The sequence below is a fragment of the Sesamum indicum genome, linkage group LG4 (genome assembly GCF_026168435.1).
Source record: "Sesamum indicum cultivar Baizhima isolate 11 linkage group LG4, ASM2616843v1, whole genome shotgun sequence".
Lineage (NCBI taxonomy): Eukaryota > Viridiplantae > Streptophyta > Magnoliopsida > Lamiales > Pedaliaceae > Sesamum > Sesamum indicum.
The window spans coordinates 1,820,211-1,838,286 of record NC_142660.1 but is presented as its reverse complement, the minus strand read 5'-3'; the positions used below and the strand labels follow the sequence as shown (position 1 = coordinate 1,838,286).

General features: G+C 39.7%; 2 protein-coding genes across 6 annotated transcripts; one reads left to right on the top strand and one right to left on the bottom strand.

Moving 5' to 3' along the window:
• The first annotated feature begins 5,495 nt into the window (after nt 1-5,495).
• On the top strand, nt 5,496-7,274 carry LOC105160057 (uncharacterized). Its single transcript, XM_011077323.1, has one exon. It carries the CDS (start codon nt 5,496-5,498, stop codon nt 7,272-7,274), a length of 1,779 nt encoding a protein of 592 aa, XP_011075625.1.
• Nucleotides 7,275-15,762: 8,488 nt separating this feature from the next.
• On the bottom strand, nt 15,763-17,908 carry LOC105159908 (uncharacterized). 5 transcript variants are annotated; one of them, XM_088879381.1, is made up of 4 exons: nt 17,713-17,908; nt 17,171-17,492; nt 16,650-16,799; nt 15,763-16,147 (listed from the first exon to the last, which is right to left on the bottom strand). In XM_088879381.1, exons 3-4 carry the CDS (start codon nt 16,770-16,772, stop codon nt 16,088-16,090), a joined length of 183 nt encoding a protein of 60 aa, XP_088735507.1. In that variant the 5' UTR covers nt 16,773-16,799; nt 17,171-17,492; nt 17,713-17,908; the 3' UTR covers nt 15,763-16,087. The 5 variants fall into 5 exon arrangements, with proteins under 5 accessions (XP_088735507.1, XP_020548809.1, XP_011075428.1 ...); XM_020693150.2 differs by having other exon boundaries at nt 17,725-17,908; XM_011077126.3 differs by lacking the exon at nt 17,171-17,492 and having other exon boundaries at nt 17,713-17,907.
• Nucleotides 17,909-18,076: the final 168 nt, after the last annotated feature.

Genomic DNA, 18,076 nt, shown 5'->3' with positions numbered 1-18,076 from the left:
TCTGCACCACCTGGCAATATCAAATCAATCATAAATTTTTTCAACATACAAAAAAATTATACAATTAAAAAAATTCAGAAAAATAGTAAGTTACTTAAAAATACTAAATAATATGATTTCCAAAGTTTTCTTTTTTTATAGTATGCTATTTATTAAATTATTTAAAACATTCAAAGTTAAAAATCGATTAAATATATTGATACTTTAAATCAACGAATACGTTCAGAAAAAAATTATTACACCTACACTTTATAGGACTCAAAATTACAAGTACTTCAATCTTACCAATCGAGTAAAATTTTATTGAAAATAATAATTTTACATGCAATTGCTGCCTGAAAATACTTTTCATGTCAAATAGTAAAAATAAAACTCTATTTGTCAGAATAAAAAAATTAATTCAACATCGTTGATTTTCAACCGTTATTTTGGAATACAATAAAGTTATACAAAACTTTTATTTTCTCGGACTTTACATAAAATTATGTGTAAAGTTTGAGTTGACGACATAATTTTTTACTTTATTGGACCATACATCAACCCATCTCCTATCTTTCTAACATTTTATTCATTAATGAGTTTTGATATTTTTCATAAAAAGCAAACTCACGAGTCATTTTCCTAACATGACAAAACTTGTAATAATAAGACATCCAACGGCCGCAACCCACAACTAATGTGGTCCACCCTTCAATTTACCGTTGCCAATGCCAAACTCCCAAAAGGAATTCACACTTTATCTTTCTTTACATAGTACCCAAAAGAACAAATACCAAAGAAAAAGAATTAACAGTACGTGATAACGTAGGCATACATCATATATTAATTATAAATAAAAAATTTGAGTAGTTTATAAATTCTGATAGGAGAAATGCATTGAACAAGTTAGAAGGACTAAAATGCCTAAACACTCTATGGGTTTGCGTGTTTTTTAGCACCTAACCCGATGACCCTCATCAACAACCAGTGTTCCATAACTCATGTGACGGTTATATATTTGAAACGCGATCTGTACGGATTCTAACGCATAAGTATCTATAGATACATTGAGGGACCATTACAGGGGTATGTATTTATTACTATCAAATCGCGCTCTGTAATTTAAATAACATTGTGCAAACCCTTATAACCTTAAATTCTAAATTGACTTAAGCTTTGGAGGATTTTTTAGCTTACGGTCACCTCAACTAGCCTAATATGTTACGTGCAGACTAACAATTACTTGTTCAGTTCGAGACACTCAACAAGACTCGTACTCCATATCACTGACCGCTAGGTGATTTCTAGGACACTGACGACCTCGACCGAGATCAAACCCTCATGTCTCATTTCTCTCTAGTGAGCTACCTTTTCAAAATAAAATTACGATACTCTTATATTTTATACGGTATGAAGTTTATTTTTTTTTAATTTTGAATTGATTTGTTATTATTTGATAATTTCAATAATATTGAACTTTTTAATATAAGTACTATAATTTAATTCATATTGTTTAATTATTTGCTAAAAAATAAAATAAATTATTAATTATTATGTAATTTGGGGAAGGAGGGACTATTTGTATACCACAGCTAATCAGCAGTTTAAAGAAGGTACTTGGGGTGCATGTGAGGTGGGAGTGATTCAGACCAATAATAATGATGTGGGGAACCGGAACATGGTAAGTAGAGTGGGTGGCAGTACAGGGTAGCAGCGGAGTGGAGTTGATTTTAATTAAGAGAAAAGGGGGGAGAAGCGGAGAGAGAAAGCAAGAAAAGGGACAAGCGCACATGCGAGTGGGGATATATGAGAAAGCGTAAAAAGTGCACATGCGATGCCTTGCAGGCAGTGATAAATCGCATTCCTTCCTAATTCCCATTTCCCATTGGCTCGTGGGCCCCTCTCCTTCTACTGTCCTCATCCACGTATCCTCTCCCACACGCTCTCCCTAAAACAATTTAAATTTATTTAAATAATATAAATTCTCGTGTATATTAATATTTTCATGTGGTTAGATATTCGTTGATTCTTTACAACAGTAAGATAATTATAGAAATTCAAACGATATATATGGCGTATGCATAATTTTTCATGACGGGTTTGTGGATGACATTCATACTTTTCCATTTTTGTAACTTTTGAATGAAATGGTTTGAATTTGAAAAAAGCACTTGAATAAATAGATTATAATGATTTCACAATAAAATAATGTTAAATCCATCTGATACCTCCTCAACCATTTTTTTTTAATACCCAAAACAAAGAAAGTGGGTTCCCATCGACCAGTCCAGTAGGCTTGTCCTTGCTGATCCATGAGCAATATATCAAATTTATAATTTCTGCGTTATATTTTAACATGGTAGGTATAAAAACGAGTTAAATGCAATAGGACGAGTCAAAAAATAAGAATGTCAAGTCATATATACTCCAAATATCTCGAGGCACATCATATCGAAAAATCTCCAATAAACTCTCTCTAGAGTCTAGATCCATGATGGTCGACCTGTTAATAGGAGGTAAAATAGATTTCACAAAATTTAGTTTGATTGGGCATGACTCACTCAAAAGATCATATATCCGTCCAGTTAAGTCCAAATTTCAATCTTTTTTTTTTTGTTAATTAACTAACACATACAAATTTCAAACGGTGTATTCCTTACAGCAAGTAATGTTCGAATTCTACTCTCAATCGACATATAAATAGAGGTCATAATACAGTCATAACGGTAACTTCATTTCATTTACACACGCACACTCTTTACTCTCCGTCTACATCAAGTCCACAAGATCCTTGCTCGATTCTTGCACTCCACCCACATATTTTCACTTATATTTCAACATTTACTACTTTACTTCAATTATTGCACTATTATTCTTACATTATTTCAAGTTTTCAAATAATTTATTTAGTCAATCAATTACTAACTTAAGTATCAAAATGTTAATTCATATTTTACATGTTAATCCTCCATTAATTTTAGAATTTCTGTAAAGATTTTTCGATCCCTGTAATATTGTTGGACTCCAGTACGTATTACCACTAATATTTAATAAACAATGATTCAAAATGGGAGATCGAAGGATTTTATATTCTTTATTACATTAAATATCTAAACAAATATCAAATTGAATTCTTCGTCTGGATCCCTTTTGCTTAGCTTTACATTCTTTCATATTCATCAATTCAAATGTAATTTTATATTATTGTCTTTAAAAACAATGATCGATACTCAATCATGTCGGATTTATGTCACAAAGTAAAATAAAACCTTTCACTATGTTTGTTTTCGTTTTCAAGTTATCTCCGAAACGAGTTAAAACATACTCAATGTTTGCCATCATTTAGAAACACCTTATTTAGCTGTTTTAAACTATTTTAGCATAAATATATATATACACATACATATACATAAATATATATAAAAAAGACATGATTTGACAATGAATAGTAATTTTTGTCTCCCAAAACACAACATTAAACATACAATACTTATTTTAAATTATCTCTAAAAACAAATTCAAACGTACATACTATCTCTAACATACACTTATTTATCTTTGTTATTCTCTCTCTATCTCTACAAAACACAACAAAATACTGAGAAAACGAATCCGAATATTATGTTTATTTTTAGACCAATTCAAAAGGTCCCAAAAAGAAAATAAAAAATTGTAATTGAAGAGATAATAAAAAGTATGAAACCCAAAAAGGACAAACGTATGATTGACAATTGAACAGAATCAAAATCAAGTGTAGGTTTGTTGCAGATCACAAATTTGTACGGCAACCAAATGAGAAGTTAAGGTCCACGGATTTAATTTACATTAGTATTTGTAGTTGGTGGGGGCCACAGAATAATGCATCTTCTATTTAAATGATTTATTTTTGTATTATTTGAATAATAATATGGCCATATTATATATTTTGAATATGTATATCAAAACATATTTGAATCATAAAATTAGAAAATATGAATAAATGCAATTTACCCATGTGATATATGAAATGAGCAAATATTCTCTGTAGAAAAAAAAAAGGAAAGCAAATTACCACCATATGTTTCAAAAAATGAAGCAAATTACCCTCTGTCATGATTTAGATAGAGATAATTTGTTGTTTTATTTTTCACAAGATTTTTTTTTATTTATATTTCATATCATAGGGGGGTAAATTGGATTTTCTCCTTGGAAATAAGAGCCAAATTGGGATCGACGTTTGTGATAACTGCTTTTGTTGTGGAAATAAGTTGGAGCATTTGAAAAAAATAATTTAATATTTATAATTTTATTGATAAGTTAAAGAAGTTGATATGGAGTTGTTTATAGTATCTGCCTTAAATCAACTTAATTTAAAATATTTTAAAAAATAAAAATATTATTTCCAGCATTAAGATGATAAGCGTTAGAATGAAATGGATGCAAATTCATACTTAGTCACATGCTAATATTGTGGAACAAATGAGACACAAAAACACTACAGGTGAAGCTTTAATTGCTAACATAAATGCATGTTAATAAGTGGGACCATTTTAAACTAATATCTAATAAATTGAAAAGAAAAGAATATGACATTTTTCTCAATTATCTAATTATCATCACTTTTTGTCTATTTTTCATTATAAAAATAACATCTAGTTGTCTACTATTTCAAGATTTTGTTTAATTTTATATTAGGAATAATTGCATTGTATCCCGTGAAATTTGATATAATTATACGTAATTTCTTGTGATTTGAAAAATTATATGCCTTAACGTTTGTTTTTGTTCAATAAATAAATCACTTTATTAGTAAAATTTTACCGAATTTACAAATATTAGCAAAAAAATTACCATCAGTTGACTTATTACAAGTCAAATAAGTTGTTTGTTGATCAAACTATTCTTGTATGTATTCACACGATAATACATCACCCTTATATAAATAGTTTGTTATTAATACAAAATACAACATTAAACATATAAAAACTTACCTAACAGTGTGCATATTTTTATCTTACGAAAACAAAGAGAAAGACCTTAAAAATAAAATCGTTCGAGAAGTGATCAGGGTAAAATATCCCTACACCAAATTAGGATGCATCATAAATTATAAAGGGAGTAAAATCCCATTAACTACTCTCCAGGAGGGATTTATGGACGCTATAATCATGGGATATTAAATTAGCCTCAATCTGGGTTGCATGACTTGGGCAAGATCATCATATACCCGCACTTACCAGTTTTAACTTGAGACGGAACTATAAAATATCACTGGGATGGCTCCTAACCGGGTAACGTAAACAAAACTCACTCCAGAACTATTTTTATTCATATATTATTCTCCAGCAAATCACTGACTTGATCGTCGGAGAGCCATCGTCGGGAGATTCCCCGACTGGCTTAACCTTATTTCTGTGTTCTCAAGAATTGTCCCGAAGTCCAGGTCGAGGATCGAGGTCGCGTAACACGACTTAGATTCGAAGAAAAGTTCTCAGGATCGTTCATTTGGCGCCGTCTGTGGGAAAGTTTTTGAGAACATGGAAGGGGAGTCAGGCAGAAATATCCTTGGACTAGACACTGCGATGGGAACAACGGAACCCATCATTCAATTGACGAAACTGGAGCTACAACAACTGATGGAAGAAGCAGGAAGAAAGGCTATCGTGGCATACGAACGTAGGACAACCACGCCAGTCGAAAGAGAAGGTCCGCGGAGGAAGCTATTCGAAGAAAGAGAACCGGAAAAAACATCTGGAACAGGTGGAAAGGGCCAGAACAAGCGCCTACCTTCGGAGGTGGGTTCGAGTAGCCGAGACAAGAGCCAGACTAGGGGGCCTGCGATCTCGCGTGCTGAGGTCGACAGCGTTTCGAGACAGATCGTCAAGTTGGGAAAGCAAATTGACGAACTAAAGAAGAGGGGAGAGATCGTGTCACAACATAGGAACTCACCATTTTGCAATCAGATTCTAACGGAAATCGTACCCCCGCACTTTAGAATGCCCGATCTCCCCAAATATGACGGGACAAAAGATCCCCTGGAACACTTGGCGGCATTTGATATGGTAATGAACCTTTACGGACAATCGAGTCCAATTAATGCTAAGTTGTTTGTTACCACTCTGACAGGAAAAGCCCAAGAATGGTTCATCACTCTACCACCCGGAAGCATCGAGTCACACGAGCAACTCACGCAAAAATTTCAATTTCATTTCGCCAGCAAACGAAAACAGAAAAGGTCTGCGACGCACCTATTTACCATAAGACAACAGGATAATGAAGCATTAAAAACTTTCATGGGGCGTTTCAACAACGAGACGCTAGAAGTGCCGGACCTAAGAATCGACATGGTAGTAAGCATCCTGATCCATGGATTAAAAAAAGGCGCATTTGCATCTGCATTAGCGCGCGACCCCCCGTCGGATGTCGAGCAACTTATGAGCATGGCGCAGAAATACATAGACGAAGAGGAAATGAATGCCTTGAAAGACGGCGAGTGGAGATTCGAGGAAGGAAGAGATCGAAGGCATTACGAAAAGGAAGAGCGACAACCAAGGCATGAATGGAACAGAGAACCGTTCCAACGCAAATATCACAAATATACGCCTCTTAACACTACGAGGGCGAAGGCATTGCTCATGGTTGAGAGAAAAGACGTACTCAGATGGCCAAAACCCACAAGAGTGACCCCATCCAAAAAACATTCAAGCAAGTATTGCAGATTCCATAGAGAACGGGGTCATGATACTGAAGAGTGTTACCAACTCAAAGACGAGATCGAACGTCTCATTCGCCAGGGATACTTCAAAGATCTAATAGCAAGAAATTATCAGAACGGAGATCGTAAAAGCAGATCGCGGAGTCAAGGGAGGCGAGCAGAAAATGGTATAACTGCAGGGCACAATGCTCGTGAAAATGCTCCTATCAAAGGTGTAATTCACACGATAGTTGGAGGACCCGATGAAGGGTACTCAAAAAGAGCTTGGAAAAAGATCGAACGGAGAATGGGGACAATCGTCAATAGACAAATCATGAACATATCACCAGAGCTTGATATCACCTTCGGTGCCCAGGACTTGAAAGAAAAGATCGGAGATGACAATGACCCACTGGTAATCAAAATGGATATAGCCAACTTCACAGTCCATAAAGTCCTGGTGGACAATGGGAGCTCGACAGATATTATCCTTCGAGAAGTATTGATCAAAATGGGATTAGGTGACGCAGAACTCGGCCCTGTGAGGTCACCGCTGGTCGGCTTTGGAGGAAGCGGTGAGTTCGCTGGGTACAATCGAACTGCCGGTCTCCATTGGAGCTGAACCTAGAAGGAAGACGCTAATGGTAAAATTTCTCGTAGTTGAAACTCCTTTCGCTTATAATGTTATTTTGGGTAGACCTGGGTTAAACAGTTTCAGGGCCATCGTATCTACCTATCACCTGAGGATGAAATTTCCCACCCCTGCTGGAATAGGAGAGGTCGCTTGCGATCAGATAGAAGCCAAGCGGTGCTACAACCTCTCTATGAGAAAAGAAACAGTGGATAGGAAAAGAAAGTTTGGGGAATCTTTAGGGAGCAGGAACGAAGAAAGGATAACGCCTGTCGACGAGCACAAAGAGATCGAGTTAGTTCCAGGGGACGACTCGAAGACATCAAAAATAGGTTCAAGACTGGATAAAGGATTCGAAACAATGATGATCACCTTTTTACGCCATAACCTCGACATGTTCGCAGGAGCCCCTCAGATTTTAAGGGAATCAATCCAGAGATCATCGTTCATCGGTTAAACGTAGATCCAAGTGCTCGACCAGTGCAGCAGAAGAAGAGAGCATTTGGGATCGAAAAGAACCGAATTATCCAAGAAGAGGTTAGTAAACTGTTAAAGGCTAGATACATATATGAAGTTCATTATACGGAATGGTTGTCAAATGTAGTAGTAGTACCAAAGGCGTCTGGGAAATGGAGGATGTGCACCGATTTCACGGACTTGAACAAAGCATGCCCGAAAGATCCGTACCCGTTACCGAGGATAGACCAATTGGTCGATGCAACAGCAGGATTTGAACTGTTCTCGATGATGGACGCGTATCAAGGCTACCACCAAATCCATATGGCGGGAGAGGATCGCATCAAAACATCTTTTGTGACTGAGCAAGGTATATTTTATTATAACGTAATGTCGTTGGTCTAAAGAATGCAGGGGCCACGTACCAGAGGCTCGTGAATAGGATGTTTGAAAAGCAAATAGGATCAACAATGGAGGTATACGTCGACGACATGCAGGTCAAAAGCCAGCGATCCGAGAGGCACCTGTGCGACCTCGAAGCTACCTTCGCTATAATGAGGGCATATGGAATGAAGCTCAACCCAACGAATGCACCTTCGGAGTCAGAGGAGGAAAATTCCTAGGCTATATGGTGAGTAGTCGAGGAATTGAGGCAAATCCTGAAAAGATCACAGCAATCCTCGAGTTGAAGTTGCCAAGCTCGTTTAAGGACATCCAAAAGTTAACTGGTAAGATCGCATCCCTCAGTAGATTTATTTCTAAATCTGCCGATAGGAATTTACCCTTCTTTAAAGTATTAAAAAAACCGAAAAACTTTGAATGGACTGGCGAATGCGAGCAAGCGTTCAACCAGCTCAAGGAATACTTGAGAAAACCACCATTGTTGGTAAACCCTCGATCCGGAGACACTTTGTTCTTATACCTGGCTGTATCTGAACACGCGGTAAGTTCGGCCCTGGTGAGGGAGGAGAACAGGATCCAGAACCGTTTATTACGTCAGTAAAATGCTACAGGGTGCTGAATTAAGATACAACATGATCGAAAAATTGGTACTCTCTTTGGTAGTTACAGCGCGAAGATTGCGGCCATATTTTCAGTCGCACAAAATTGTAGTATTGACGAACCAACCACTCAAGAACATCCTATCTCGCCCTGAGGCTTCGGATAGATTGGTAAAATGGGCAATAGAGTTGGGCGAGCACGACATTGACTACCAGGCTAGGACTGCTGAGAAAGGCCAAATCTTGGCAGATTTCGTGATGGAACTATCAAACGAGAATACCCCAGAGAACGCATTATGGATGCTGCACGTGGATGGTTCATCAAATGCTAGTAATGGTGGCGCCGGAATTCTGATACAAGGGCCCAAAGGAATAGAGATAGAGGTAGCAGCTAGATTGTCATTCCAAGCGACTAACAATGAGGCAGAGTACGAAGCGCTGATACTAGGATTAGAACTAGCCCATGAGGCAGGAGCAAGAGCTTTAGAAGTATATACGGATTCTCAACTGGTAGCAATGCAGATTGAAGGGCAATATGAAGCAAAAGAACGAGCTATGTCCTTGTACCTTAAGAAAGCAAAATCGTGGATCGAGCGATTCGACAAATATACTGTCCAACAGATACCAAGAGAAGAAAATGACAGAGCGGACTCCTTATCCAAATTTGGAGCTCTACTATCCGGCGTAAAAAGTCGCAGTATTACTGTAATGATAAAGGAGCGACCAGCGATCACGGAGACAGTAGAAGTAAAAGCCGTTGAACAACCCTGTACGTGGAAGGATGAATTGACACTCTTTCTCAGCAAAGGGATCTTACCAGAGGATCCCGCACGTGCGAGAAATATTAGGCTAAAACCGACGAGGTTCACTATGGTCGGGTCGGAATTGTACAAGAGAACACCCGAGGGGCCTCTTCTCAAGTGTTTAAACCATGAGCAGGCAGAGTATATCTTGAAGGAAATACATGAAGGTAGTTGCGGAAACCATTCAGGGTCAAGGTCACTAGCACAAAAGGTCGCTAGGCAAGGGTATTTCTGGCCTACCTTGATGAAGGACGCAAAGACACTGGTGCAGAGGTGTGAGAGTTGCCAAAAGTTTTCTTCTCGTATACATGTTCCCGCTACACCTTTAGAACCAGTTCAGATCGCATGCCCATTCGATCAGTGGGGGATTGACATATTAGGACCCCTACCTCCCGCCAAGGGTCAGAAAAAATTCATCATTCTTGCAGTCGAGTATTTTTCCAAATGGGTCGAAGCCGAAGCAGTCGCTAGGATATCAGAGAAAGAGATGATAAATTTCATCTGGAAAAATATTATCTGTCGATTTGGGATCCCCAGGGTACTGATTTCAGATAACGGCACCCAATTCCAAGGAAAGGAGATCACGAGTTGGTTAAAAGAATTAAAGGTTCGGCAGAACTTCACATCGGTCGGTCATCCCCAATCGAATGGGCAAACGGAGGTGACCAACAGAACTATCATGCAGAATTTGAAGACCAGGATCAAGTCAAAGGGATCGTGGGACGACGAACTTCCAGGTGTCTTGTGGGCATATAGAACGACCCCCAGGTCGTCTACAGGTGAGAGTCCCTTTTCTTTGGTTTATGGTTCTGAAGCTGTGATTCCTGCAGAAATTGGCGAGGAAACCCAAAGGATCGCACAATACGATCCAGAAGAAAACAACCAGGCGAGGGCTTTCGATCTGACCATAATAGAAGAAAAGAGAGATGCTGCATACGCCAAGATACTCCACCACAAGGCCTTGATGATGAGACAATACAACAAAAGATTACGACCAAGGGAACTACAAGTAGGAGATTTGGTCCTTAAAAAAGTCGAAGTCTCAAAACATGTTGGGAAATTGGACCCCGAATGGGAAGGCCCTTTCAAGGTGGTCGAAATCCGAAGAAAGGGGTCATATATACTACAAGATACCAAAGGTCGCAATCTCCCACGACCATGGAACATTCAAAACTGGAGAAGATTTTATGCCTGAAAAAGGCCAAGCAAGGATGCGACCAAATAAATTATGAACGCCTGAAAAAGGCTCAATAAATGTAATCGGATAGGACGATTGTATCGGATACCTGGAAAAGGTCGAATGAAACCACTGATCGTAGGCAAACGATCAAAATTGCATAAACGGTTGCCTATTTGCGAAATAGGATATCTAAGTAATAAAGCCTGAAAAAGGCCATAGATTCCATCATTCGGAAGAAAATATCGAGTATTCAAAGTGAGTGTAAATGTAGAAAATTACATGTTCTCAATTTCATCTAATAATACAGCAAATTCGTCCTCCCCGACAGGAGGACTATCTTCCTCAGGAAATGGTTGCATATTTCCATCTACGCCTGGGTCTAGCTTGGACAAATCAAAATCAGGAACATATCCTTGTAAAGTAGATACTTGAGCCTTACACCGCTCAAAACCTTGCACAAGATAGTCGGCTGCTCTGATCTCCAAAGCAGTATCGAAGGCAGGAGCTTTGAGGAAATCGCGAGCGCCTTGAATACAAGCCTCGCGAAGGCGATTCGCAAAATCATCCGAGTTCAAAAATTCCTCGCGACCTTCTACTTTGCCTGTCGAACAACCAGCCGTGAAACCTGCCTCCCGGCCTAGCTCAGTAGCCTTCAAAATTTCCGAAGCCATCTTCTCCTCCAGCTCCTTAACTCGAGACTCCAAGACCGCACGTTGAGTCTCCAAGCTCTCTGCCCGAGCTGTGACCTCTCCGACCTTGATCCGCATATCGACGTTTGCGCGTTCAGACACGAGCTGGTTTCGCCTGAACCCAGCACACTTCAAAGAGAGGCTACGGACAAAGTTGGCAGTCTGAAGAAGAAAAATACGGATTAGAGAAAGACCAGTAGGAAGACGGGTAATACGAAATGATACCTGAATGAGCGAATGAGCAGCGTGCTCTTCCAAATGGGTGAAGAGGCTCTGAATTAAAGCTGCTTGATCGAAAGGCAGGCAGGTCGCGTTATATAGTTCCTATGATTCCTGGCCAGATTGGGATCCCAACACCGAACTATTAGGTGACACATTCCAATCGGGGACGAATTTCTCTCCAACACGCGCGGCCGTGGGATGATTAGGAGCCCTGAGATCCTCGCGAGCCTTACGCCAGCATTCCGAAATGTCGCTTAGCATTTCTAAACCTCTACGATCACCAGGAGCAGCAGACACCGATGACCCCACGGCCAAAGGTTGAGCTCGAGCCCTTGTGTTGGGTTCCATGGGGCTCTTGTCCCTTCGCCGCCGGCGAGTTATTAGACCCCCCGGCTCGGATTCGTCTGTGCGAGAGCGGTTGGGCGACCCTGATCCCGGTTGGGCAACTCGAGAACGAGTGCGCGATCGAGTATCCTCACTTCCTACCTCGATTGGAGGGCTCCTAGGTCTCGAACTCTCCGGTATAATAGGACCCTCAACTGGATGAGGAGATGTCGCAGATGAAGGCACAGCTGGAGCAGCCACCGCTGCATTCGATCGGGCTCGGATAGCTCGAATCCGTTGAGTGAGGCGAGCCTGGCCAACCATGTCGTCTACAGTTCAAAAAGGGAAAAGGGTTAGTAAAATCTCCGACCTTTAAAATGGTGAAGCAAAAGAGAAATCCTTCACCTAAAGAGCCCTCAACCGGAATAGGAGCAGGAGAAAGGTGCGCGAGTCGGAGGACTTCCTCCACCAAGATTTTCTTCGGGTCGTATCGATAAAAGGAGAGACTCCTAATCAGATCATCTTCTAACCCACCCCCTTCGACCACGGGTCTGGGTTTCTCTAACACCCACTCACAACAAAATGGCCACCCTCGACCAGGTGGAGGTCGAACAAAAATAAACCTCTTTTTCCAAGGACCTACATTGGAGGTAAGGGGGGCCAGAAACCTACATTCTTTACGAGCAGACAAATAGAAAAAACCACTATCTGTTGATCTCGCCGATGTGGTGAAGGAATATAAGGACCAGAAATTGTCAAAACTGGGCTCATAATGGTGAACCCTCATTATGATGATGAAAACGACTATATGGCGAATCGAATTTGGCGAAAGTTGCATAGGGCATAATTCTAGACGCCTAAGAATTTGGGAAACATAAGGGGCAAGGAGCAACCTCAAACCCGCATCGAAATGGTTTAGAGACAGAGAACAAAAACCCCGAGGAGGGCGATGCATACGATCGGTTGGAGTAGGGATAACGACCTCGAAGCTAGGAGGAATATGATACTTCTCCCTTATCAGATGAACCTGCTGTCTAACCGTAGTAACTATATTCTCCCAAGGTCTAGACTCAGGAGCAATAGTGGGAGCACCATCAGAACCCGACACAGCACGAGGGGGGTGACGCGACTTATGCCCTAACTTAGCCCTAGACGGACCTTCATCGGGTATACCGGGCTCAATCCTATGGGAAATGGTAGCGGGGGAGGAATGAGAACCTGAGTCAGAGCCAGAAGACATTGTACCTGGAAATACAGAGGGTCGACGTCTGAACAACCGAGGTTTGACAGTTACGATGACTTGAAGAAGAAGATGCCGGTAAAAACTTCGTTTGAAGACAATCTCGATATATATGAAAGGGCGAATGTCAAATTCAAAATTAAACCACACCTCGGGCGACACTTGGCGCCAGGCACTTGAAAAGGCTCTACCACTATGACACGTGGGTCACTCTTACCGAGGTAATTAATGCACTGGAAGCTATTCGATTTCTGCACGCTATTTGGCATCGCGTACAGAACTGCGGGGGCTAATGATCAGGGTAAAATATCCCTACACCAAATTAGGATGCATCATAAATTATAAAGGGAGTAAAATCCCATTAACTACTCTCCAGGAGGGATTTATGGACGCTATAATCATGGGATATTAAATTAGCCTCAATCTGGGTTGCATGACTTGGGCAAGATCATCATATACCCGCACTTACCAGTTTTAACTTGAGACGGAACTATAAAATATCACTGGGATGGCTCCTAACCGGGTAACGTAAACAAAACTCACTCCAGAACTATTTTTATTCATATATTATTCTCCAGCAAATCACTGACTTGATCGTCGGAGAGCCATCGTCGGGAGATTCCCCGACTGGCTTAACCTTATTTCTGTGTTCTCAAGAATTGTCCTGAAGTCCAGGTCGAGGATCGAGGTCGCGTAACACGACTTAGATTCGAAGAAAAGTTCTCAGGACCGTTCAAGAAGATATATTCTCCAATTATATAATGAAACCAAACAAAACCAAAGAAAAAAGGTTGTCTTAGACATTCCAAACTAAACCTAAATTGTAGCAGAAAGCGGTTCAGAGTTGCATCATGTGTATAAAATATTTCTATATGAATGTATAAACAATATGCATTATACATATTTTTCGTGCATATGAAGTGAAATATAAGATAAAATCCCGATTTGAACTGAACAATAGTCTGAATTAATACATCAAGCAAGACATCTCCAATGGTTATAAGTGAAAGACTGGAGAGCGGAGTTTATGGAGCAAATTGGCACAATCTCCCTCGAAATTACTGATCGCCATCCCTTTTGTTGGGCCAATTTGATTGCATCCCTCACCACCCATGCTTCAGCCACCTTGCTAAATCCAGGCCTAGCCACCCATCGAGACAGCCACGCAACACACAGACCATTTGCGTTCCTTGCAACTACCCCCATCTCCTTGCCGTGATCAAACGTGGCACTGTCAAAGTTCAACTTGATGAAAGGCGAATGAGGTGGCTGCCAGTGCGAGGGGATCTGGGAAGCGCCCGGAGTCGCTGCGCTAGTCAACTGCATAAGAAAAGACTCAAGATAATAGGACGCAAAACTGAGCACTTGAGGAGGAGTGAGACACTCGCCCTACATCAATTTCTGGTTCCGGCACCACCACAATACCCAACACAAGTAGAAAATAAACTAAGCTCCATAGCATCTAACTGCGAAGACAATGCCTGCATCCACTAGAATACCTTGTCCGAAACTATCATGATAAAGCTCGAGCAAAGGGGGGACAGCCCCCAGACCTGACGGGCAAAGGAGCAGAGAGCCAGAGCAAGCAAAACGTTCTCTTTTTCATCACTACACAACAGGCATCTGACCTGAAAGCCATGAATTATCCTTCGGAGATTTACACTCGTTGGCAAGGCATTTAGACACACTCGCCACACAAATACACTCTAATATAAAACAAAATATCATTAACTAATATAAACTTACTCTCATTTAATAAGAAAACCTATATAAAATAAAAAATACGTAAAAATGAAAACATAAACAAATAAAATCCAGGACATTCAGGAGCATATAGCCAACAGAAAGTTCTGCCCCAATTTTGATGTCATTATTCTTTCTAACTAAGTGATACTGCTATTGCAAGAAACAACACTGAAGTCCATAACAAGAGTGTCATTCTCATCCACACAACTCCAGTAATTTGGTGCTGGGTCCTTTCACCTTTGGATGGACGAAAGTTATGTAACTGAGACGAGACATGAAAAGAAGACAAAGAAAGTTCACAAGAGCAAGTAATCGGACAAAAATGAGATATCAACTACAAAAAGATCCAAAAAGTGCAATTGGAGTCGATAGCACCGGCTAACAAACAATGTCGGAACAGTAGAACCCCACAACATCATTAATGGAAGAGTGATCGCTGCAGGCGCCCGAACAGTTGAGTCCTACAATGCAGGACAACAATGGCAAATCCAGAAAAGTACGCCTCCAGAAAAGTGAGCAGTGAAAGTGGTTTTCTCCGGAGCTAAAAATTGACAGAATTAACCATAAATTCGGAGTTGAATCCAGACGACTATCTGAATCCCACATGATACCTTTTTTGACAGATATATGGCTGTTGCATTAAGAATTCTACACCTCATCCAGCCTAAAACCACTTGACCATTAAAATGAAGATTTCATCGTCTCTGCAATTAGTTAAAGCAAGTTCAGCTAGACTGCATAGTACATGTGCCTCAAACCCTCTGTTCCATGACAAGCATGATACCAACATCACATAGGATAATAGAGACAAAAGACCATGGAGAAAGTATTCAGCCATAAATCATTCTAGAAGTGCTCACAAGTCACTCAAAATTCTCAACAAAATTAATGATAAGCTTCTTATGAAGCTGCACTGATAATCTGCATTCCACTCTTGTCAGAAGAAAGTAATTTACAAATAATACATTTACAGCCATCTCCTACAATACATTGACAAGCATGCTAATTTCTCTAAAACAATTGACACTCGGAGGACTTCTTTTGTTTTTAATGATGTTCCTCACCTTCAGGTACATAATCGAGCTATAATTAAGATTTGGAGCAAAGCCCAAGAAATGATTATGAGTTTCTGATATTCTGATATTATGATGATCCAAAACCTTTGGTAGATGCAGCTTCACGTTCCTGGCGCCGGCGCTCTCTCTGGGTAAGTCCAGTATCAGCAAGCCAAAATAGAGAAACAAAAAAAAAAAAAGATGAACACACACAAATTATGGAAATAAAATCTATTTACTGATGCACACCAGCACATTGTAAAACTTCAGTGTTGCACATGCATGATATAACACCTGGCCATTGCCAGAACAACAGACATGACAATTTTATTATTCACTATTTTATGACGATTTATAAGGACATGTGGAATTGAGCATGAATCCAAGTTACATACTGATCAAACTCCAGTTTTCAAAAGATACAAAAAGGAATCAAGATTTCCTATCTTATGTAATGGAGAAGTTTTCCAAAAAATTAGTGTGCATCATATCCCTGGACTCCATATCCCTGGCATGTCTAGAGGCTCAGACAATGAAGCCAGTATTTTACGGAATACCATAAGAAAGCAAACTTTCTCAGAAAAGAAGGACCATTTCCATTTTCAATATTCAATACGAAAGGAAAAGCATAGCAACTATGCAAACCATACCCTTCTTTCCCAGTATGGGAGGAAGCAGACAAAATCATAGACAGGGGTTATTGTTGACATCAAAACAGCATTTAGCCCCGTGAAAAGCAAGAGGGCGGTCATAGGTCGTGTTCTGTGGGGCATTTCTCTTCACACATGAAATCTGATATACTGTAAACAAAGAGATCACCAGAAATCAGTAAGTTTAAGAACTCATAGATAGAAAACTGTATAGGCAATTTTAAAATTGAACACATCAAAATACTGTTGCAGATAGCATATAAAGACCATTCCAGTTACCCGGTATACTGTATGTGAAATATGCAACTGGCTTCAGATGCCAGATAACTATTAAATACATTTGCTTAAGACAATAACATATCTAGTACTAATAACGGTTAAAATTCCCTTACTCGAGTATCAGAATAAGAGTCCTTTAAGTTAAACTTCTATTACCAGATGTTCAATGCTTCTACTTATTTTATTTTGGCATCAAAATATTCACTTTACATTCTGATAAACCTCACTCGATATATTCATACCTTTTAAAAGTTCCAGTAAGCCCAACGGTTGTCGAACCCATAAAATCAACCAATCAAGAATCAATGTTAGGCCAACATAAACTAAAGTCATTGCGCAGAAATTTATTTTCACACTTTTATAAGGACTTCTGGAATAAAAACAATGCCTCCGCTGATCCAATAAAAAGAACATCTTCATGGCGCAAAAAGGATTCAGCTGCAATGGTTCTACACTAACATTAGGCAAACGACATCAATCGCTTCACAAACCACATCAATCAACGCATTCACATTCATCAATCACTCCCGCAGGCCACAGGACAAAATTATTTCAGCGGCATAACTGAAAAGGGTGAAGGGATAGTTATGATTATTGATTACTATGTAATTAATTGAATTTTCTTAGACATCATTTGCGTCACATAATGTGAAAGGCGGTTGTACAAGATACAAGAGGCATAAAGACTCGGAAGGTGGTAGAGCGACGGAGATTGAGTGGGGCGGCGGCGGCGGCGGTGGGGATGGTGGAAGCCGATACAAACAGACAAAGATAGCAAAGATACCTGAAGAATTACCTAGGGCGGAAGGACTGCCGGCGGTGAACAAGGGTTTTTGTTCTTACTCTTGTTTGAAAAATGGTCTGCAAATATGGGCTTGCTTCATTTTGTGAAAAACGGTCCGGCTCGAGTCAGAACGGTAGCGGGTAGATCCGGGTAAGTCCAACCCGGCTCAACCGCCCCAAACCCGAAGAGAACGTATCCACTTTCACGCAAATTATAAAGGAAAAAAGAGAATTGCATAATAATGTTTGAATTCATCTTTTGAGTGTTTTGTAGAGATAGAAAAATAAAGATAAATAAGTGTGTGTTAGAAATAGTATGTATGTTTGGATTGTTTTTGGAGATAATTTAAAATAAATATTATAAG

Coding starts and splice junctions, on each gene's coding strand:
- LOC105160057 (XM_011077323.1), top strand. CDS start 5,496: ATGGAAGGGGAGTCAGGCAGAAATATCCTTGGACTAGACACTGCGATG.
- LOC105159908 (XM_088879381.1), bottom strand. CDS start 16,772: ATGCCCCACAGAACACGACCTATGACCGCCCTCTTGCTTTTCACGGGG. Junction 16,148..16,649: donor TCCCATACTGGGAAAGAAGG/GTATGGTTTGCA, acceptor GGACTTACCCAG/AGAGAGCGCCGGCGCCAGGA.